The sequence below is a fragment of the Parasteatoda tepidariorum genome, chromosome 3, assembly GCF_982258835.1.
Source record: "Parasteatoda tepidariorum strain Cologne lab strain chromosome 3, Ptep-v5.0, whole genome shotgun sequence".
NCBI classification, from domain to species: Eukaryota; Metazoa; Arthropoda; class Arachnida; order Araneae; family Theridiidae; genus Parasteatoda; species Parasteatoda tepidariorum.
The window spans coordinates 68,507,285-68,532,845 of record NC_141757.1 but is presented as its reverse complement, the minus strand read 5'-3'; the positions used below and the strand labels follow the sequence as shown (position 1 = coordinate 68,532,845).

Below are 25,561 nucleotides of genomic sequence, written 5' to 3'. Positions count from 1 at the left end.
TATTAATATAAAGAGAAAAATGCTTATTTCTGGCACAAATTTCTGTCCCATTTTTGCATTTGATACAGATAATTATTGACTTTTTGTCTAATATAGGTCACTTAATTCAAATGTTTCTTCATTCTCCACCTATAAGACATGTTTTGCTTTTAGATATTTAAATACATATTAACTAAATTACATTATATCACTCAATAAAATATTTGAGCATCGTTGCTTTCTATTAGTCAACAACGCTATAGATATGTATATAAGGAATTTGCATTTTCTCAGCACCATAAGGCCAGATGTGAACGATATGCATTAAGGTATCTGTGCTACATACAATTTTTTTATTACAGATGTTTACAATTAGAAGAAAACTATGAATTTCTAAATAAATATTTCAGAATGTTGTGAACCAATTTTAGTTAAAATTTTTTTTATTTGATACAGTTGATTGAATATCCTGTTATAAATGGTTTAATTTCTATGAAGATAATGTTTTTCATCCTATAAAGGCTTAAAAAAAAACACAATTTTAGATTTCAATTAAAAAAAAGAAAGTTTAAGTAGCGTTTTCAAAGTAAGGAAATTAGTCAGACATTTCAGTCAGTAAGGTTTCCTCCATAGAGTTAACACAAGCTTGCAATGTTAGAAATTTTAGTATGTTTTGAACCATAATATCCCTTAAATTTGCTGCAACTTTAATAGGGTGCCTTATTGAACCAAATTATAGTACGATTTAATCCTTTTTTCAACTTCATTTCACGATACTAGAATTTAACTCAAACGGAAACATTGTTCAGTTAGTTCAAAGTAGTAATATAGTATGGTTCAAGGTATCGATATTATGGTTCAACGTGAACCAATTTTCTAAATAGTAGAAAATAGGTAAATTTAAGACAAGCTTTCTAAAATAGGTAAACCGGTCACAAGAAAGTCGTTTCCGTTAAAATCTAGTTTTCTTACAACAAAACCAAAATGTGTGTTGTTAAAATATATCAGTGCAGTAGCATTTGAAAATGTAAGCTGCAGTTTCAGGCGTTGTCGTTGAGGGGTTTATTTGTTTGGGGAAGCAAATGCAATCCAAATGGATCGATCACCTGGTGGGCCTCCTGTCTAGCATCTGTCAATGTACCATACAGCAAGGACGTGTCTGCCATAACGTACCACGACATCTGTCCCACTGACGCATCGTCCCAATCATCCCAGCTGAAATCGAATGTACAAAAATGTACACTTCTTCGTACTTCTAAGTAAAATAAAAAAAAACACAAGATGTCCCACTAATATTCCTCATGAGTTGACGCGCGTGCCGTTCAGTAGGAAGCTTTTTTTTTTTTTACTGTCTTTTGATACTTTCATAGGCGTTGCCGGTTTATGATTTTTTATTTTATTATTATTACATGGGGAGGGGGAAGTTGAGGCATTTTGGTAGGCACAGTTCAGTGACTATGGAGCAGGCAGCTGATGGTGACAGGACCGGAACGCGCGGCAGACCGTGACGGAATGGGTGTGGGAGGGTTAAAGCTGCTTTTTATTCTTTTTTTATTTGTAGTCGTCTTAGTAAAAAGAAAGAATTACAGGGAAAAGAACGAAAGAGGATGAGTATTATATTTTGTAACTTTTAAGGATGTACGACGTATGTTTCTTCAATTTGTTGTTAAAGGATGCGTTTGAGTAAGAGAAAGTGGGGACATATGTGAATGAATTTTTAAAACTCTAAATAACTTTCTTTACAAGGATGCAGGTACAATAAAAATGTTGAAGCGAATAAGTTCCATTCACAAAAACTTATCTTCTTTCTTTTGTTGTTAGAAAATGAATTAAGATGAAAAAAGTGAATTAGAATTATATCTGAGCTGTTTGGTTCAATGTTGCTACGACCACTAATCAGTGATTTTAAAATACTCTCAATTTTCAAGGAGAAATAAGAATATTTACAATTAAGGACTTTACTGTTCATTATAAATTTTAACATTTTTAGTCGTTAAAAAAAAGTGCTTTTATAGACGAAACTATATCTACGCGAAAGCTACATATATGCAAAGTTTTCATTTTTCTATTACCGACATTTTCAGTAAGAACTGAAAATAATAAATTTAATTTCTTTAAAAAGTTCTGCTTCACCAGGAAATATATCAGTTTATGTATGAATTAAGATATAATTTAACGACAGGAAATTTATTTGTTATAAAAATTTTTTTTGAAAAGCTTTCAAAGAACAATTCAGGGCAGCTAATAATGCGTCTTTTTATTTTGTAATGGGGAAAAGTTTTTTAAAAAAAAATAGTAATTGAATCCTCAGCAGCAGGAAAAAGAGGTTGATAAATGGTTCTAAAATCGAGTGAAGTGTATAAATTATTTGTATTTTTATTTTTGAATTTAAATTGTTGTTTTTTTATAAAAAGACAAGAAAACCAGTTCGTATATTAATTCCCATTTATTAATAGTATGGGAAACAGTAAAATTTATAGTACTTAATATACCAACAATTTTCATCAAAGATAGCACTATGCATTAAAATTACCTTACAGTAAATAGTTAATACAATTCAAAACACTATCAAAAAATTCAAAAAAAAAATTTATACGGAGAAAAAAGTTCCAGGGAAATTACCTAACTGTATGTCATTTCTGGTAAAAAAAATAAAAAGAAATTAGAGAAAAGAACGATAATTCTTGTTAATAAAACCAAAATAAGGCATTAATAAGGCGAAATAATAACAAAAAATACAAACTTGAAAAGTAAATTTAACTGAATGTCATGTGTCATGCCTCCTTTTACCCTTCTACGGAACCCTAGGGCTTCACGAAACACCATTTGAGAACAGCTGTTCTAAGGTATCGTGATAAAACTACTATATTTTGCCCCATTTACCTAATTGTATCAGTTATTATAAAAGTCATATTTTATTGTTAATTTTACCAAAAGTTATTAACAATTACTGATCTTTTTTGGTGTTCCCATAGAGCCAGAAACACGGTTATTTTTTACCATATTCTGGTTGTTTCGACCATAATTTTTTTGTCAGTGTTCTTAATAACTTCCGATAAATTAATCTTGTGATCAAAAAGTTAAAAACGTCGAAATCAAGTTTTGTTAGCAATTAATTTTTTAATAGATCAGCATCACTAATAAGTTTAACGATTATATTGTCGAATTCTAGAAGTATAATATCGATTGAAATTATTAAGTTTCTTTATATAATTCCATTTACTGAGAAGGCAAGTAAAACGCTTTCTCTTCAGTTGACGACAGCAAGTAGCTCAACATATCTAGGCAGTAGAATTATGTGACATTGTTTAAGTGGACAATCGCACTTCCGTTCTTGTTGTCACTTCACGGTCCACTAGCTGCTATAAATTTCTCCGCTTAAATGAAGGCTGTATGCTCACACAAGAACTGCTTTTAACGCGGTGGATATCACCATTTGGTGCGAGTATTACGAGTGTCAACTGTGCAGGGGAATGATGTCTGTCAATGAAAAGAATCTATGAATCCATAAAAATGAAAACTTAACTTTTTTTTTCCTACTGTCAGTTATCTTTTTTTTTCTTCTTCTTCTGACACTTCTTTGATAGCAATAAATATCATTCATTGTATTGAGTTTATAAAGGAAACTAATTTGGAAAATTAAACCTTTCTACATCTCACATAAATGAATAAAAATTAGATTAAAAATTAATTTATATAATTGAAGAAAAATATAGCTTACACTGTTAAAACTCATTGGAGCAAGTTGGCGAGTTGTACCATAATGAATCACGTTTGAGGTACGTTCAAATTTGCTTTAGCTTTGATGTGGTGATAAGTTGAACCATGTTATTGTATTTCTTTAACTTTATTACCTGATACTAACTATCAACTTGGGCAGAATCATAGGTTACCTCAAGATTTTCTTTAAGATGATGCAAATTTGTACCGTATTAGGGTTTAAGACACTGGTATTATGATTGATAGTCTAATCAAGTTTTTTGAGAGAGAGCGGGATTTTTATGAGGGGTAATTTTAAGTATTGAAAATTAGGAGTACTTAGAAATATAAAAATTATTTTATAAAATTCTTCTTCGATCATTTACGGGGTAAACTTCTTTCAATTACTGAAGATCTTTCATTGCCATTCCCGCAAATCAATAGCACAACATTGCTTTTGCAGAATAAAAAATACAAAACTAAATGTCACATCCAATATTGACGAGATTGGGTAGATTCTAACAACTTCTGTGAAATTGATCAGTTAAAAAAAGTAATTACGTATAATGTTTATTGTATTTCTATTATTTATTTATTTTTGAACTTATCCCGATACTGGTTAAAATGTACTTCCCATTTAAAATAATGGAGGAAAAGTCTACAAAATCTTTTGAAATTTTTTGGTGAAATAAATGTTTTTATAAAATAAAGTTCGCCCTCACATCTATCTTGAGAGCTCACTCTTAGGCAAAAATTTTAAGTTTAGTTTATTTTCACCCCAATCCCGGCGTTTTTTTCTTTTTTTAAAGAAATCTTTGGTAAAAAAAAATTCTTTTTATCCCTATTTCTATACCCAAACCCAAAGGCATTGGTGTTAAAAAAAGAGCCACTTCCTAAACCTTATAAATCCTTCTTTTCTCTGATACATTCATCCGCATCTTTTATGCGCATAAGACCCTACCATGTCTAAAGAAGACTCAAAAGTGCCGTTACACACCCTCCAAATGAGTCCCCTTTTTCTCCCAGATAGGGGTGGTCCTTTAACTTTCCCTTCACTATTCGATCTCTTTCAGGTACGGAAATAACACGGAAGCAAAACTACTACAGAGGAGAGAGAGAAAAAAAAATCTTCGAATAAAAATATATATCCTCAGCTGGGTGTAGAACGCGTGGCGCCTTTTAGAAACTTATCAACCTTTCCTTGTCTGTTTGTCGTCTGTTCCTATCCGCACCTACTATTATTTTTAGACGCCCTAACATACAATTTTGACGGCGGATATGCCTTCTTCTACTGAAGGACAATTTTTCAAGAAGTTTGGAAATGGCTTTTTGGGAGTGTTGGAAGAGTATCGGAGTTGGGTAATTTTACTTTTGTGGAAAGACATAGATTGCTCTGGAGGGTAATTTTAGGTATTTCTTGAGTGAGTTGGATTGCTTAGATGAGACTAGTGCAACCTAAATTTGGTAGCGCTAAAATCGAATGGTTACATTCGGTCTTATTTTATTCTTTTGCTAGTGTAAAAGAAAAAAACCTAGATTTATTTGAAATGATAAAGCGATGTTTTCTGATGAGCAATATTTCATTTTATCTTAAAGATTTATTCGATAACAGGTGCACATTAAATAACAAAAATTTTACCTTCTTATTATTTCAATGTAATAATCCTTTTTTATAATGATACAAATTATTTGATTTTTTTGCTAGAATAGAGGATTATTTAAAGGGTTAACTCCTGGAATAATTAAAAATTACTGTATGAATTATGTATGTATATTGTTAAGAATAAAAAAAAAGTTTACAATATTTCAAACATATACTGTTGAGAAATTTTCAACTAAAAATATTTCATACAATTAATGTAAAAATAATTAAGCAGTCTTATCTCAACAATATTAAAAGATTTTTTTTCAAAAATATAATTTTTTTTTGAAACGGTAAGTTCTCGATAAGGGTATATGAAGCGTTACAAAAGATTGCAACGAGGAAAGATGTCAAATTCTATTTATTTTGTAAACTGAACACATTTTCCGGACGGAAATGCATATTGACATTCTGAAGAGCAAATTTTTATCGTTTGTTTTATTTGCTTACTTACTGCACTGATGGAAATTTCGGAGTGAGTTGAATCATAACATCATTCTAAGTTGCAGCTACCTTAATATGATGGCTAATTGGAACCATATTATCGTACTCCTTAAACATGATTGCGTAATACTACATGGATGGAAACACAGTTGAATTTAATACCTTATTACTCTAACGGCAAATTTGCACCATATAATGGTTAACCAATTTTTTTGAGAATATAATGAACGAACCCATGAAACCAGTTTAATTAATCCCATATCCCTAATAAACAATATATTTCTTTTAGTAATAACACAATAAAACTCTAATTTAAAAGTTGTTAAAAATCCTAATAAAGTATCGATTTAATAAAAAACGAAACAACTACCGAATTCGTTATAATAAATAAGTTATTCTCAAAAAAATTAAAAAAAAAAACAACTGACAATATTAATTTTAGTTTCAAACAAGATTTATAATCATAAGAACGATGGTGCAGGTCTTTTTTTAAGTTTGAGAATTTAACCTCCACATAAATTTATGAGGATGAATTTCTAACGTATGTAATAATAGCTAAGAGTATTTTTAATGGTAAATCACAGACAGAGCAAACGAAATAAATAATCAAACATTTCTTTAAGAATTGAAGCAAATTAAAACTATCTATACTTTATCCCAGAGCGAGCAAAATTTTATTTTCAAACTCGGGAAGATTACGAAATGTGCGGTAATTAGGAGATTATTAATGGGTTCCAGCAAATACATAAATTTTGGAGAAAAGCCAACGCCGACAATATAATAGGATAATTAGTAAAAATAACATATGGAAGCAAATTAAATACACCAATAATAAATTGCAATGTAAAGAATGGGATGATAGAAACACTAAAACATGTTACCCCTGTTCAGGAGTTTAAATGGTGAAGAATCTTTTTTAACCTAGATAAATTTTTTATTTTGGTTCACTTAATTAATTTTTTTATATTTATTTTTGATCAGAAAAGAAAATGAATGAACAGTAGAAGCAAGTAAAAACAACTAACGGGATCTCGATTCCGCGCAAAAATTGTCGATACTGCCGATGATTAAAATTAAAAAAAATCGAAGCAAATTTTAAATCATAGACAGCGTAAGTATCTCAAAAGCGGGGGGGGGGGGCTCTCCTCCCTGTATATATATATATATATATATTATTATTATTATCATTATTATTAACCGGATCCAAATTATCAAAACCTCACAAAATGGCAATCAAGAATTCGAACTTGCAATTTTAACTTCATAATTCGAATTGTTTCAAAATCAAAACAAAATTAATAAAAGAAATTGTTTACCAGTAAATTGTTTATCTCTCATTTTTTTTAAAATAAAATTGTGTTCGCTGTTACATTTGAAACCAAGAGAGGGGGGGGGGGTAGGTGAATAAGAGATGATTTCATAGCAGTTTTTACCAAGGCTTTCATGTTAAAGCTCGATTGAAATAGACATTTTTTAGAATTCAGACGCAGAAATATTATCTATTATTTTAAACTGTAAATTTTATTATGCAAATATTGATTGGAAAATTGTAATGTTAGAAAAGGCTGTGTCCCGTCATTTATAAAATGTGACTGGGCTGAAGTTCCCTCTGACCCCCCCCCGGTTCCGCTGCCCCTGTATTTAATAATTAATGTAGAATAATGTATTTTTTTTTGTGGTCAGAGGAGGAAAAAATTGTTTAAAATAATTCCATTTTCTAAACTTTCAAATAAAAGTTCGATAGGTGGATGATTTTTGTCTTACTCAAACAAATTTTTTATGGCAACAATATTTACGATTATGCTCATGAAAAATGCTTAAATGAATTAATATAATTTATTGTTGATTTTATTTACATTTATAATAAATATCTTAAGTTCTACATTTAATTTCTTTCAATGTCTTTCAAAGTAATAAAGGCAGTTATACTGTTATTACTTAACAATTTATTTAATAGCAATTGTTATATAACTGGACCACTGTACTTAAAAGCAATAAATTGAAAAATAATTCAGAATTTTAATATTTTAAGAAGTGTAAACATATTCTAAAAGAAAATTATGATTTGAAAAAAAAGCTTTATTTGAATGATTAAGAAAAAGCCTATTTTCGTACTTTTGCATTTTAAATCAACTATAATATAGGAAAAAAAACGCTATTTTTGATAAGAAAACTTTTCGTCCTGTTTTCGGAAGAAAAATAATCAATACGAAAAAAAGGAGCGCACAAATCCAAAATGATAATTTATTCCGAAATCTGAGCGTCATTTCCAAATCAAAAGCATCCCCAAACAATTATCTGGAAAAAGGAGAGAAAAAAAAAATACCTGAAAATTCTTATCCATACATCAATACATCGAGAGAAAAAAATTACACATCCATATATGTGAAACTTTTTTCTCTCTTTCTGATATCGTACTTTTTTTTCTTCTTTAGTTCTCATTTTTTTCTGTGCTTAATTTTCTGGTTGGATGCCAAATGTTGCAGGATAGAAGTCCTATAGGACAAGCTTTACTCTCCTCGTTTTGTTTGTTTGCCTGGATTTCTGCCAGCCTCCTATCGACTCATTGAGGAATCCTGCGCTCGTCCGTCTGGCGGATTGTAACTTTGTCCGGTTGCATTTGTATCCATTTCCTATAAAGTTCCCGGACGGATGGAAACGTCCCAAATGAAGAATTTACGACAGGGGGATATATTTTTATGGGGCATGCACTTTTACTCCTGTTGTATTGAAGTCCAATCAGCTAGATTGAATGTGTTGTATTCTCCGCAATCGTTTTTGCATTAGATTATAACCAATGCTGTTTTTATTTCCAACTTCAATAAAATAACAAAAAAGAATTCGTTTCCGGATCTAAAAACAGATTGGTTTATGTTAAATAGAACCTGGTTTAATCAAAACATTTATTTAACAGATGTGTCATATAACTTTTATGCAAAATATATTATTACTATTATGTATATTAATTATTTAAAGTGACATGAGATTTTTTTTTATTTTAAAAGCTTTGTCCAAGGAAACAATTAAATAAGAAATTCAATGAATAATAGTTAAACTGCTTTGATGCAATTAAGAGGTCTAGAGAGCTTTTAAATACAAAACTTTTGATTTTTTGTTATAACCTGTTTTATTCTGAGCATTTTGACACCTAGTATAAGATCTCAAAAAACGTCCCAAGTTACAAAAAAAGAACTGAAAATCATAAATAGCACACCCTTTTTCTAAATTGGAATCGTCTGCTAATGCACGTATTTTGTTTCGGGGATAATGTAATCAAAGTTTTGTCCTTAAATCTGTTTTTCGCAATTCACATTTTTTAACCTGTGGTGAGCAAGATTAGACTTCTAACTAATCTATTAAGTTGAAACTTCGTATTTGGTTTGAGCATAGCTTGTTGCTTAAATTCATACTAGCACTTAAATATTGGTTTATATTTTATATTTTGTTTGGTCAAAATTTCTTTTATAAAATTCCGAAAAATCAAATTTTATTTTTTTTAAATTTGAAAAAATACTTTTCATCTTTAAAATTTCTTTGTTTTTCGAAAAGTGCATATTTGACTGTCACTAATGATTTGAAGTTATTTCAAATCATTAACGTGATTTTTATAGCCTTTATTGTGCGCTCAAAACAACATAATCTCTCTTTTTTTCTTTAAATTATAGCTCTAAAAGAGAATTAAATTATAACAGTTCCTTCTAATATTTCACAAAAGTGTTTACATTTAAATAACGTTTGTGCTTGTGTTAAACTCTAATAAAAAGTTTAGAATCCTAATTAAAATTTTAAATATGTTAGAGAAAGTAAAAAAAAGAAAAAGAACTTTGTACATTGGTGATTCCTTGAAATGTACAAAGACTGAATTATTATATGACTCTTAAGCTAAAGCTGTTTTTATAAAACTATATATAGATGTAGATTTTTATTATGACTTCAACAAAATAAGTTAACCGCAATATACTATTCATAGTTACGTAGTTGAAGTTTTTTTTACTGTTGAAAGCGGCGTGAAAAGCATTTTTTTTTTCTTCAGAAATAACAATGAAAACTAGAGATATGATTAAAGATCCAGATTTCGTATTAGACAATAGATTTCGTGAAAATTGAAAGAACATAAAAGAATGTTAAATAACACCAATATTGTTAAGACCTGCTTTTGTGTCTCAGGCATTTATCCCTTACAACAATACCTTTTTAGAAATGTTATTTGTGTTTAGAAATTATTTTCCTACCTGTCGATAGTTTTACTACTTTCTTGATACAAATGTTTTCTTAACTATAAAACAAAATAACTCAAATGATAAATGAATTAAACAAAAATGAATAAATTAATGAAAAATAAATTAAAACATCAATGGACCAACATATACAAGGTGGGGTCTGATGAACAAGACAGCAAAACTTCTAGGGGAGGAATTACATAGGAACCCATGACTGGAAATATCGTACACTGCTTGAGAAGCTTCCCTATTATTAATTTTTTCTTCGTGTGTCTGTATAAAGGTACTTTCATTTACCTAAATTATTTTAATCTCATGTTTTCAAACGATTAATGTCGAAAATGGCATTTAAATTGGTTCGGTACAGATTTTGAATCATAATTTGAAGATTTAGAGACTAATTTTACAAGCTAGTCGTGATAATAATTTAATGGGGAATTTTTAGGGTCATTTAATAGAGAAGCACCTCAAGCGGCGTACGATGATATTTCCAGTCAGTGGTTCTTATGCAATTCTGAATCCTTACGATGTGTTTACCCCCCCCCTCCCTAGAAATTTTGCTTTCTTGCATTTTTGCCGTCCTTGTATACCTAATAACTGTGCTCCCCAACCTTTTTACCGCCACGGAAAGGTCAACGATGATTAACTTACCGCGGCCCATTGAGGAGGAGCGGATGTTGATAGTTTTTATATTTCAAATGCTTTTGATATATTAATTTTAATTTAATTGTATGTACACATGCCTTAAAAAAATCTAAAAAAAAAAAAGAATAGTTGCTTGCGTGGTACTGGTGCGGTATTAGGAGACGTCTATCACCTCCCAATTAACCTCTCGTCCAAAGAAAATCGCACAAATCCGAGAAAAATACAGCACAGTACATAATAACATAATATGGAAATAATTTGATGTTCCCTTGGAGCCGGGTACTATTTGTTACACGGACCAGTACCGGTCCGCGGACCGGGTGTCGGGGACCACTGCCTTATAAAACTGGATCAAAAGTCACACATCATGGCATACAAGACAAAAATCCGCTATATGGATTAAACGTTTATTTATACGTAATATAAATAAATATCTTACGAAAAAACAACTGCGGAGTGAAATAAATTATTCACTTCTAATTAAACGACCATGATACCGGGAACCGACAGCGTGGCCGTAATCTATACTTTCCCGACGAAATAATTGGTGGTTTTAGTCGATTTAAAATAATATATATTTCATTTTTAATATTATGAAAAAGAACACGTCAATCTAGATCGATTACTCCTAACAGAATAACCCGAATAATCAGTCAACTTAGAAAATTTAATAAGAATAAATTACAAAAAAAAAGATGATGCTCTAACATAAATAAATAAATGAGTAACTAAAAAGAGAAAGAATAAAAACCGATGTGTCTAGCTAAGCATGACTTAAAAAAATCTTTTTCATTTATTTATTTGCAAGCTCAAAAAGGTGTGTTGCAAGAGGGTTAAAAAAGAAATGATAAATTCGTTCGCTTGTAAGATTATAGCTGAACAACCTTGACAGGATGCATTTTTCTCCTTCAATGTTAAACAAGTGTTTCAATTGTAAACATATCGAGTTATGTTCCAAGCGAGGGAAGTAATAATTTTTATGGGGCCTCTTGAATGACGTAGATAACGAACGTGAGGCGAAATGGCATAGAAAAATGGCACTCTTGCGAAATTTCCTTTCCATCAACGCCGAAGTACACTTCTACGAATTTAAAGCAATTCCGACGTATTTATAGCAACGATTTATTTGTTTATGTAACACAACGCACAATTAATTATTGTATGCTAATTAGGATGATTCAAAATTGGCGAGTGAGGACAGTTTAATGTGGTAATATGTTATGCAGTATGTGGTAGCAGGTGGTTGTTACTTTCATAAACGTGAATAACATAGCTGAGTGAATCATAATTATACTTTTCTTCGAAATTGGCCTAGTTAGTAAGAAATACAATAATAACGGAATCGAAAAAAAATATTTAGCATTTATCTCAATGAGACAAATTTTAATGATCTTCTAATTTAGAAACTTTTCACTTCACAGTTTTAATTTAAATTTTCCGCCAACAATATCATTGGCGCATTTTGGTTAAAGACAGTAAATTGTTAACAATCGGCGCTTGTTGTATGAGTTGGTGTGAGTTTGTTGTTGTCTTCTATTTTGCTAAAGCCTGATTGGTAGGGCACTGGGCCCATGTCCAAGAGGTCGTGGGTTCGATCCCCGCCGGTGGAAGACTCCCTGTGTAGTAAATGGTGACTGATGCACGTTAAATCTGTTGAGTCACAAAGTCGTCCTCCATGTTCCCATAACAAATCATATCTCTGGGGGTACTGATCCAGAAGTTTTTTTGTCTTCTGGATTGGTTCAAAATTACAAGGCTACGGAGTTGAACAGTAGTAGTCGCAAAAACTGGGTCGGCTGTTCAACGACGGTTATAAAATATAAAATAAAAAAAAGCATCCACAGAAACAAAAATTTCCCCGTTAAAATATGTATGTTTTTAGTTGTGTAATAAGGATAATTACATTTTAATTTTGATTATATTTAATTTTAATTTATAATTAATTTTAATTACAATTAATTTTTTCAAATAATTGATTTTTTAAAGCATAATTTCTATCTTCCTTGCAATTGTTTACGTAGTTTGTAAATTGTATAAAATAATTTATAACATCAAATATAAGTTGTGAGTTGTGAAAAATTTGAAAATTATGTTTACTGTTTTTCTCACAAAAACTTTTCTCGTAGAAACTAAGTGCCCAGAATTTTCCAACATTATAACATAAATCGATAACAACCTAAATAACTATATATATATGAAGCACTTAGTTTTTATCTTCCTAGCTGCTTAAGTATGCAAATTTTTAGAAACTATACTCTTTGACATCGCAAAGATATATCAAAAGGACGATGAAAGCTATGAAAGAGATTTAATACCGCGAATGTTGACAGCTTCGGAAAGCATGAAATGAAATTACTTTTAATTTCCCTCCTTCATTCAACAAACTGTAATCTGCTTCGAGTGATGCGTTGAGAAGTGGCTTTTCGCCGAAATTGTCCTTATCACAGCGAGAAAAATTTGTCGCCGATTAACGAAAATTCTGAAAGAGATCTGAATAGTTTCTTCCAAGAATAGAAATTACAAGTTGAAATTAAAATACCAGCATGATTAAAAACTATTCGGACAGGCAATAAATGTTTCTATGAGAAAAATGGAAGTAATTGAATGGTAAGTTTGCTTTGCACGATGATAAGATAAGCAATATCAGGCATAATGAGAAAAATAAAAATTTCCGTGTGTTTGAACTCCAAAACTAGTAGCAAAGAAAAACTTTGTTCTTTTACATTACTTATTAGTGTAAAGTTGCCACCACCACGTTTCATATTCGGTAACATTAATATTTATAATTAGAGTCAGTTAGAATCAGAATTAGTTAAGTTATAGTTAGAAAGGTAAACTTATTTTTATGAAACTATATAATGTAAGAATTAGTAATTTAGGTTGCATACATACACTTAACCTTAAAATAAAATTAGTTTGTGTATGATACATACGTATAGCACAGGGAGAATATTAGGACGAACTAGAACTTGGCTTAACAGAGCAGAAGCAGATAGAAATTGTACATTTAAAAATTATTTATTACAGTTTACAAAGAATTAATTTACTAAGAATTAATCTATATTACACAACTAAAAACATTCATACATATTTTAACAGTGAACTTAAGTTTGTGTAGATGAGAAACAGCATTGAATACAACCGCAAAACTCAGCAACTCTTTATCGATTGTAAACAATTGCAAACGATGACCAAACGTGCCAACATAGGAGTTTTCGGACGCAAAAAAGTTCAATGTATGGTGTGAAGGCACGTGATCTTAGTTTAAACGTTTTTTATGTGTTTAGAGCTTTCAGGCATAATTTAAATTGGATATGAAGGTCAGATTTGAAGTTAGCTAGGAAAAAAAAGTGCTCTTTCATACAATTTTATGGTTATTCAACATCAACACCGGAGAGATATTATTATCATTGTAAAGTCAGAAATTTAACACTACTTTACTTTTTTAATAAGTATTAAATTTCTTAATTTTTAAAATTAAAATAGACATATTACATCAGTTGATAAAAATTTCAAATTTGAATATCAGCATAAATGAGTTAGCTATGAAAAGTCCATTTCTTTAAATTTTTAAAACTACCCCACTAGGTACTATTTTAGAATATTATTTAGTATTTCAGAATGTTCATGTTTTAGAATGTTTAGTGTTTTAGAATGACTTAAAAATTGCAAATCATTACTAGGCTGTTATTTTCAGCATAAATCTGCAAATGGCTTTAATTTGTCCAATGGCGTTTAAAAAATAGAAATACAGAAATTAAATTATATTTTTTGTTAAATAAACTTGAAGAGGAAATTGTTTCCCGATTCTCTGTTATTGACCTACATAGTTGTACCTTTTAAATTTTTAGGAATAGAATTCTGAAATTCTTAGAAATGCTACCGATAATCTTAGTTCGAAGCTTTTATATTTCTTTATCGATTTCATATCCTGTTCGAAAAAAAAAAAAAAAATAACGTTCTCCCAGATGAGAAAAACGACTAAGAAATCATCTGTGTTTCCCCTTTCAATTTCGAATTGGGGTTCAACGGGGCCTAAAAACCATCTATTAGTTCTAAAACTGTCAGGTACACACGAATTTCGTTTCTTCCAAAATAGTAGTGTAGCTGGCACACCATTTAACAAACGGGAAGACATTGGTGTCTTTTAATAGCACATCGATATATCGATTCCAAAGCAAATATTGAGCCTGAAAACAAAGACTGAGAAAGTGTTCGGAGTGCTCAAGACATCTGGACATCTGTTTACCATCCTTTACGTTTTTCTTGAGCCAGATCCAGATGAAATCTTAGCTGGATTAAATTCCGAAAAAGGCGTTGGCAAAGAGAACTCGTCTAAGCCAAAGATATGACAGATATCGAAATTCTATACGATGTAGTGGCTGAGATGACAGATTATGAACAAGGTGGAGAAAAATAAGAACAATTTATCTTCCCAGTTTCGACTAATATTAGAGACTTATCTCATTGAATCATTTCTAATTTTTACAAAAATAGTTTTTCTGGCCTCTTATAAACGCACACTGTTTAAAAACATTGCTACACAATAGTTCCAAGTGATTTATTTTTATGTATACGTTAAAAAAAAATTTTGTCTTCAAAGCTTTAATGAATTAGTTAAAAAAAAGGATTGCTTCCTGAAATATAATGACACAAACTGAGCGTCATAAAAATGCATTTTTAAACTGGCATCGAAACGAATTTATACATCGATAAATATTTAGATGCATTATTTTCAGTCAATAACATTTACTATATTATATTATATTATATTATATTATATTATATTATATTATATTAGATTATATTATATTATATTATATTATATTATATTATATTATATTATATTATATTATATATTACATATCTATAATTTACAACGTTTTCTAAACAGTTTATCTTTCAGTTTATAATTCTACTATAATTTTTTATTATTTCTTTCACTCTAAAATTACAAGTAAATTCTTTTTTCCCATGCATTTAAGCACAAAAGAAGTTCGATGTAAATTTGTGAAACAATAAAGTAATTGGAGCAAGTTTCCTTTCCAAAGTTCTGTGATTAAGTCACTCTATGAACATTAATGGTATGTAATTTTACTTTTTAAACAGAATTAAAGTTTGATTTTAACAGTGCATTAAAATTTTTTTTCAATGCCGTATAACATCGGCTAGTCGAAGTAAAGAGTTAGATGCGCTGTTCGCAATCCTCAACTCTGTATACTTATTAAATTTGAGCGTAACTCAGAAAACAAAAGACTCACTAAATCAGCTATTAGAATTACCTCGTTTTCGTAAATAACCTTTTATATGGAACAGAAACTCATCTTGGGAAGAGTTTACGTGATCGCAGTAAACAAATGAATAAATCAACTAGATCGATTTCAAACGCGAAAACTACTCCCAAAAAATGCCGAGTGTTCCATATCATATGTTGAAAAGAATTTTAAGTACTTGCCCCCAAAACCAACTCTCTCAAATATGTATTAAAAATGTGCATCGCATATGTGTAACGCTACGTACATGTCGTTTAGAACTGTATTTCCCAGTTTTTTTTTCGACAATGGAACTTGCTGAGCGACCCACTTTTGGCGGAAGACCGAGACTTAATAAATAAATTTATAAATAAATAAAAATATTGAATGATTTAAAATAGTAATTATCTTGAAAATATTTAATGAATGAAAAAAAATGGGAATTTTTTCATCGTATCGTTTTATCAATGGACAGACAGTTAAATTTACAAGTCTAGAGCGGCATATAGTCTACTAATTTGATTTTAGGGAATGGATAAACTGAATGCATGAGCTAAAACTGGATTTCATTGAGAAAAAAGACCGAAATTAACGTTAAGAATGGTTATTAGATGGACATATATCTTCATTGCTGAATTAGGTTCTTTGTATTCTATACAAAATACCAATGCAATTTTTAATAAATGTCTCCATTTCATTATTTGTTCAATACATTGTTATTAGAATCTTTTTTTTCATTTCGCTTATTTTTCTTCACAAGTATTGTAATTAAAAAGTTTCAAAAAAATAACGAAAACATTAAATCATATGTAATTAATCAAATATAAATTTAACTACAAGTTTCAAAATTATAACAGGTAAAAAAAAAAAGTCCTAACTTACGGAACCCTTCCACGGAACCTTAGGGATCCGCAGAACACCATTTGGTTTAGAGCATAGTAATGCACTTTTGAAAATTTTAGGAAGTGAATATAGAAATTCGGTATCCTTACTGAGTATAAAATAAGTAATAAAACATATGAAGTAGAAAAAGGCAGATGATGTTAGTGGATCGGTCACTTAAAACGTACACTCGGTACCCATGTGAAGAAGGAAAAAGGTCAAATTCAATCAACAAGGAGGAAATATTTATTTGCGCTCTCGCATCGCAGTTTTATTGTTCTTCATGAAAATTAATGAAGCGTACTCTGAAAAAGGAGCAGAGGTGTGCATTTTTCCTGTCGTTCAGGTCGTTGTCCCAAACGTGCATTTTATTATTACGGTTTTTTTTTATTTTATTTTTATTTCCGAACGAAATTATTCCTCGTTATACTTATTCAAATTTAGTTTATGCGATTTTTTGGAAAGTAAAAGTGGCTCTCTCGGTTTATGGAGGTTCATAAAAATTTGATTCCGGAAAGTATTTTATTAAACTACTTTCAAGTCGTTTGCGTAATCTCAAAAATGAACGAAAAAAGTTCCATTTTTTTACGAGTCGTCTGCTTTCAGAAAGGCTACTGTAGTTATAGAACAGAATCTACTTATTATCTGTTCAAGGTATTTAAATTAGATTAATTATGTAATATATAAATCAAGTAATCCGCATATTTAAAAAAATAATAGCATAATAATTTTTTTAAACAATCTTACGATCAATCAAAAGAAACCTAAGTTGAAGTTGATTTGTAACTTAAAATATAGTAGAGGAGCAATAAAAATAGTTTTGAATATTTCAAAATTAAGATTGGCAGTAAGAGATGATAATTAAAACAATTGAAATCGTTAATTGTATGTACAGTAATAGAAAATAATTATGTAATCGTATTAATTGTCATGATTTTTTGGTCAAAATCAATAATATAATTACATAAATATACTGCATCCAAAATAAAAACCCTTAAAAAAACTAGGAACCACATAGTCCAAAAAATACACTTATATCAAGGAAAAAAATACTAGCAGAAAAAAAATGCTAATAAACACTGCAATTTGCAAAATTTAAATTATACATTTGATAATTTTTCTCTGTGTAATTTTTCATCAGAAATTTTGGTTTTCAAAATAGCAGTTTCAAATAGAACCAACAAATTCAATAAAAATACAACATTAATTTATTGGTAATTTTAACACAATTCATTATCAAAGTGTTAAAAATTACTGTAGTTTTTAGTGTTTCTATAGCACCAAAAAAAAACACTATAAATTTTATTATATTCTAGTAGTTTTGACCATATTTTCAGGGTACATTTAATAAAATGAATCAAGTCTTCAAACAAATTATCCTTGGAAAAGTTAATCTTATTAAATTTCTTACTTAAATCTAAACCTTCATTAAGTATTTACTTGTTGAACTACATTGTTTTAAGCTAAAATTTTTAAATGAAATTAAAAAAAAAAAAAAAAGAAATTGAACGATTAATTCTTGCAAAAGAATTCTGCATCATATTTAGAAATATATTTCTAAATATATTATGGGTAAAACAATGAAATATTGCTGTAAAATTAGCATTTCTCATACTTAAAATTAAACTTAGTTTTTCAAGAAATATCGAAATTTTAAAGATAAAATCAACAAAGACATTAATAACAAAATGTTTTTCGGTAAATGAAATAGGAGACATAGGACCGACATCAAAAATATTTAATATCAATAGTATTAACTTCTTAAATTATTAACTTATGTTTCTGCTTCATACGGTACAATTAATGAAGGGAAAGTGGCACGTTTCTTTTCTTATGATGAGAAAAAATGCTTTTTAAAACTCTCTGTATACACATAATGAAAAAAAAAACATTAATTAAGATAATAAAGAAAAGCTCTCAATTTGTATAGCAAAACAAAATCTTTAAGTTCAACAATTTGGGACATTGTTTAAATCTCGTACATTATTTTTTGAACATACTTTTTGAAAAATATTTTAAAATGTTTTTTTTTTTAATTTTTTTTTAAACAATTTCTTGGTTCTAGGTTTGAAAATTGTCGGAGTGAGGAAGAAGCTCATAGAATTACAAATGTTTCTTAATTTTTTTATAATTGATAATACACTTCATTCCTATTAAAAAATTTACTATTAATAATTTTTATTCTTACTACTGCATTGTATGATAATTAATTTTAAATTTGCTGGCGTATAGTATTTATAGGAACTATTTCGAGATTCGGAAACAAGATCACATTCTATTAAGAAATGAAATTAAAAAAAAAATAAAAAATTTTATACGTCGATCAAAATCATAAGCCATATAAGATGTTTATAAATGAAGGGATTAAATACAGATATAAGTCAAACTTTTCTTAAATGTAACACTTAATATTAAGTATTGTTTTCAGATAGGTACTTAAGAAGTATTGTTTCCGAAATTTATCCGAGATATCAGCAGGAACACAAAGGTGCTTACATGAAAATTGTAGTTTTTTTCACTAAAAACATCCATTTGAAAATTTGACTTAACATTATACTGCCCAAAGATTTTATATATATATAGTTAATTAATTTTTTTAAAAAATTAATATACCAAATCTGTCATGAATGCTGTTAAAATTGATCAGTCCATAATTATTCAAACATTTGATTTTACAATTTAGAATTAGTAATTTCTTGGTTTCGCTACAACATTTTTGGATTGAATACTTCGATTCACGTTTTATATTTTAGTTATTCAGCAAACATTCAAAAAGTAAAAGCCATAGACAAAAAGTACCTTGAGTCATATACAGGGGTCTGTCCAGACATTTTGTGTAAGGTCCGTTTTTCGTGAAATTGTGAAAAAACTACTCACATTCTTTCAACCAGGGTCCGCTTTTATGAATTTGTGCAAATAGGGTCCGTTATTGCAAAAAAAAAAACTTTTTCAAGGAGTTTTTAAATTGTAAAGACATACAAGATTTTGCTCAACACTGTAAAATTATAATTAAAAAAATTAAATTTTAAAAAATAAACAACAATTGCTGCTTCTAAATTAGAGATGCAACATTTGATATTTAGCCTATACTGCTGAGCGCAGAATATTAATTTCGGACGAATAATGGAAGAATCGTCTGCCGAAGACAAAACTTAATTCGTTTACATCCATCTTTCTTGTTTTCTGCCCTGGAAAGGGTTTATTCGATTAACAAAATAATAATGAAGATAAACAAATTTGTGAAGGGTCCGATTAAAAGAAAAATCATTTTGTGAAGGGTCCGTTTTTAAGTTAAAATATTTTGTGAAGGGTCCGTTAACGGACCCAAATTTCTTCTAAACAGACCCCTGATATATGTATATATATAAAAAAATGCACTTACCAAGTGTGGGATATGATTTAACGAAAAGCACAACAGTGTTGTTAGAGCCACGGAAGGCCATCTCAAATCTGATGTGCCCTTGTTATTCTTCCCGTAAGGCCTCCTGCTCGCTTGTCGAGACGGCCTGTGCAATGCTCGCGTACTGCCAGTACTGCTCTGAGTATCCAGTGGACTGTTCATTCCAGTAGCAGACGGTAAGTCCGGAGATGCACATTCTGGAAGTTGGAAAGACCCATTTGCACTGGTCTTCAGACCATGTCTGCTACGATGTATTTCAATCTGTATCATACATATGAACGTTATTAGTATCAGTACTCCGTATAGGGAGAGCAGAAAAATCACATATCGCAAGTCCCACTGAGACGGATGGAAATAGCAATTCTTATTCTCAATTATATTCACTCTGGCAAAAACTGCCGCAACACCCACAAGTATCGAGACCAAGGCAAGTACTCCTATGTGATATCGTATTTGGTTCCTGCGGACGCTAAATCGGTACCGGTAAGGCCAGCGGACCGTCAGAGCTCTGTCCACTACCATGGACGTTAGGGTGGCGATTTGGAACGTCCTGGTGGATATCAGCCCCCACTGTGTAAAGTTACAGGGTGCTTGGATGGGTGGTATGATTAAGCTTATGATGGAGTAACAAAATGTGAAGATGGATATGACAAGTTCCAGACAGCATGTTGTTAGTAAAAAGAGATCTACGGTTCTCCACCTTCTACGATATGTATGAAAAACGTATATGGTCCACAAAGCCAAGACGGCTATAAGCGGTGATCCCGACGAAGTTACAAGCCAATTGATAGCGAGAGGTTCCATAACTAAATCGTACAAATTACCAATTATATTCTACAATTCATATGTCAAAAATCTTTCTATTAAAAACTATCACGATTCTACTTTACTATCTAATTATATAAAGCATAATAATTTTTATATCAATGCCTAATATGAAATATAGATGGCAATTTTGCAAACAACACATCTAATTCAACTTTTTTATGAAAATTCGACCTACAAAATGACTTACGGTAAAATTTAAATTACTGTTTAAATTACATATTTGCTAAACAAACTACTTGGATAAAATTAAAGAAAAATGATGCCATCTATGGTAATTTTTATCATTTAGTGATGATAAGAGTGTTATCATCACTAAATGATTTTTTATTCCGTTAACTTGTGTTCAAGACATTTTGTTTGAAAGCATTCACCAAATTATTTATCATTTCGATGCTCTCTTGAGAAACATAATTGTGCGAAATGTTTATTTGTTCCCATTTTGTTGATTAATAAATCTGATTCTGAAATTTTCTCTCAGATAACACACTCATAAACATCATCTTGAATAAAAAATTCCAGCGAAATTTTCAGAATAGTTCTCTGTAACGAGGTAAATTCCGTAAAATAAGTATCACAAAAGCGTATTTTGACTAGGATTAATAATTTAAAAATATTACGAAATTAACAAGCGTGGCACAGTGGCTGAGAGCAGAATATTTTTTATCCATGTATGGAAAGTATAATAACGTGGCACTCACTAAGCAGATATCAACATCACAAAACATTTCCAAAACAAACAAATAATTCCACGCAGAACATCATCATAACAAGTTTTTGTTTTTCTTCCTCACTGCGGTAAAACTTACTCACACCTAACCTCTCGCGAATGAAGGTTCTTTCAATAGTCTGATAAGCGATTTTCACTCTGAGAGACAGGGCTTTCCTCACATCGCCAAAAAAGTAACTTTTAGGCGCCAAAAACTAGTTTCGCGCCAAGCGACGAAGTAGTAGAATCATTAAATCATATGCAATGCGGGGATTGGATTCGTGTTATTCCTGTTTAACCACTCATTATACTATGTAGTTAGTAACTGCATTGTTTTTAAGTTTTCAACTAATTTTTTTTTAAAAGAAGGAAACAAACTTTATTTAATTGCATTTTACTATTTCTCTGCTTATTTATTTTATTTAAAAAAGGAATGGTATATTTAATTTTCACAATTTTAAATTTGCTTATTATGCTAAGGAAGATTTATACTCGAAGAGCAAACAGTGTTAAAAAATTTCACAATAGTAAACAATTTTTTTTTAATGTTAAATTTTAACGAAAAGTACCTAAATTTTTGTTTCTACTAAGTTTTAATCAAGCATTGAGTTAGAACACGTACGTGGTAAGGTATGTTTCATATTTATTACAGCTGAGACATTTATAAAAACTTTAATGAAAAAAAAAACTGAGTTAATGCTTCAATGTTAATAATTTTTGTGGTAGAGTTATTCTCTTAAAAACTATTGCTAATATTTGGTACAATTCCCCTTCGAATAACTTAAGTACCTTAATTTATATTAAAAGAAATTTTGAAAACACTATATCGATCGTATTAAAAATTGCATGAAACTTTCGTAATTAGTTTAATCATCTTTTGCTAATTTTCGTGAAGTTTGAGAATGTGCAAACGCATTTCCTGCAATAAGATAAAAACTCAAATGATTATTCTTATAAAAATTGATCATAATTATTTTCCATGATTTTATTGAACTATTTGAAAAAAAAATATGTAGAAAATTGAAAATCTCAAGTGTTTATTTCTTTGGAAATTGTTAGTCCTTTTTAAACAAACCTTTTAAGCAATTATACCTAATTCAAAATCTCTACTGCTTCATTATTATGTGATTATTATTCACCTTTATTACGTGAAGGAACTAAAATATAAAAAAAATCTTTTTGGAAGCTTTTTTTGACTTTTCATTTATTTAATTGAAATTAATTTAAAATTAATTAATTATTTAAATTAATTGAAATACTATGAAGTTTTATTAAACTATATCAGAAATTTTGAAAAAATCAAAAAATTTCTTCTGGTTATTTAGTCTGAGTTTGTGAAAATACTGTATATGATAAAACCATTTGGTTAATTATTCGAAATAACTGGATAATTCTAGCAAAATCAGTATTTTAAATTCATTCAAAATTTATTAAATATTTGAAGACAATAATATTTTTTTAACCTATTTAAAATGTTATACAAAACTGAAGATCTCTAGTGTCCATTTATATATCACATGTGAATTTTTTTTTAATTATTATACCTTTACGAAATTAGACAAAATTAAAAAAATTCTGGTGTTTTTGCTTATTATCTGTAAAATATTTTAATATAATCTTCGAAAAAAATAAATCCATTTAGAAATCTGTTCATGTTAATTTGCGTAAAACTTACAAATTGCTTAAAATATGCATAAAATACAAATACATTTGATCAAATGCTTGTAAAAATGATATCAAATTAAAAATTATTTATGTTTGTTTATATAGAGCTCGTGAAAATGTTGAGATATTTTTTGATTGCACTATTTGCAAATAATACAAACATAAAAACATCTCCTATTCTACATAAATGTCATGAATATTATAAAAATCACAAATTTTAAAGTGATTAAAAACATCTATTAGAATTGAAAAATACTACTTGCACTGAGATAGTGAGATAGTTTAAATTAGAGATAGTGAAATAGCTAAAAAAATTGTGAAAAATTTAAAAATTTTTTAAACTTTCTGGAAAATCATAACAAAATAGAAAGCTTTCAAAATTCTTAATATTTCTTTACACACAGTTTTTGAAAACGTCAAAGTATTTTTCTGCATATTTAATTAAAACAAAATCGAAAAATATTGAAATTAGTGTATTATTTTGTAGTTCCGTAAAATATATGTTTAAAATTTTTTTTTTTGTGAAATAAGAAAAATAGGAAGAAAAGCGACAAGAACACAACTTTATAGTCTTGATTTTATTTTTTATCGCATTACTTCCTAAATTTCTTTAGTTAAATAAAATTTAGGTGCAAATTATCTTAAATTGAGATAGCAGAACAAAGTTTCGAAAATATAATAGAGTTCCCGTTATAGGTATTGATTATTATAACCTAAGTTATAACATTATTTTTATATCTTTTCAATTATTTGATTTAGAATTCGGTCTAAAATAAAGTTAGCTTTGCAAAGGAGTAAAATATAAACTTATCGAACTAAGCTTAATGCTTACCTTATGTAACAACGCTTGCGCAGCTGCTTCTAACCAACGATAACCCTACATTTTTATCTCAAACGGAAATCTTAAATGGCTATAAAATCATTCAAAGAATGAAAGTGCCGACGTTCGGAATGGGATGAAGCACTCACAGTTACTATAGTATTATTCTTTAACACTGTATTGCTGTATAGCTCTTCTCTATTGTTCTTTGAGCGAAAAAGCAAACGATATTTTGAGAACTTTTTCAACTAAATCATCATTTACATTAAAAATTGAGAAATATATTTTGATAGTCGTCTGCTTAGAATAATCGACCTGTTTGAAATATAGAAATAAAAAAGATTTATTTGAAGCAGAGGACTATTATTTTGAAATAAATATAAATCTTCTTTTCAAAAAAATGCTTTTGAAAAACTTTCTTAATTTATTAGTCGCTTGTTTCTTCAAATAAAGGTATTTTTTAAATGTATTTTTGTTTAGAATTAATATCGCTTTCATTTGATTAAATAAATTATTCTTTACAAAGCATAGATAAAGAATTAAAATGAAGTAAACAAATGGTATAAATTTTTTTTTATATTTTTGCATTTAAATTTAAAAAAATTTAATATTTTTTTCGATATACTTTAGGTAGAAATAAAATATTTTTTTCAACCATAATTAAAGTAAACTTGTTTAATTAAAAAAAATATTACCAATAGTAGTAACATTTCAATTGGAACGATAATTATTACTTTTCATTTTGAAAATGCTTTATTAAAACTATTTTAACAGAAAATAAAATTTAATTTAAAGTTTATTTCAATTTAATGAAGTAATTTTAAATGGATGTGTAAAAATTACAGTTAATATAAAGTCATAGTGCAAATACAAAATTCTGTTGCAACGATAGTGACTGAAAAAACTAATTTGAGATATTTATTTTTAAAGAAATTAACAAATATGTTAATAAAACTTTCGTTTTAGCAGAATTTCACTTTTTGTTTGTTCTATTGCACTAGTTTTCCTCTTTTTAGAGTATTTTAAGAAAGTATTTCATATAAAAATAAGAAGAAAGCACACTAAAATAAATCTGAATATTCTATTTACTATTAAGGAAAAAAATTTTATGTGTCGACGAATACTCCAAAATAAACTACGAATACTAAAACGCTTAACATGCATTCAACAAATAAATGTATGCTCCGGTGCAGAAGATTGCAGATAATATAACAATTGAAATGCTATATAACTTAAATTTGGTTCATAAAGTTAAGTTATAACATTTTAAAATATTTCTATTGTGTATTGATACGAAGTTTAGAAAAGTCCGTAAACTATACCGTTAAATTTGTCATGAAGAAGTATTCCATTAAAAGTATTTCGATAACTTTTTTCGG

At 29.0% G+C, this 25,561-nt stretch overlaps 1 protein-coding gene across 1 annotated transcript in view; it reads right to left on the bottom strand.

Moving 5' to 3' along the window:
- LOC107454177 (uncharacterized) overlaps positions 1–21,852 on the bottom strand; it is a 105,915-nt gene extending 84,063 nt beyond the window's left edge. Inside the window, exon 1 of the mRNA XM_016071270.4 lies at positions 20,146–21,852. Coding sequence (XP_015926756.3) covers positions 20,146–20,967 — 822 coding nt within the window. The 5' untranslated portion in view covers positions 20,968–21,852. The remainder of the gene's footprint in view (positions 1–20,145) is intronic.
- Between the last annotated feature and the right edge of the window lie 3,709 nt (positions 21,853–25,561).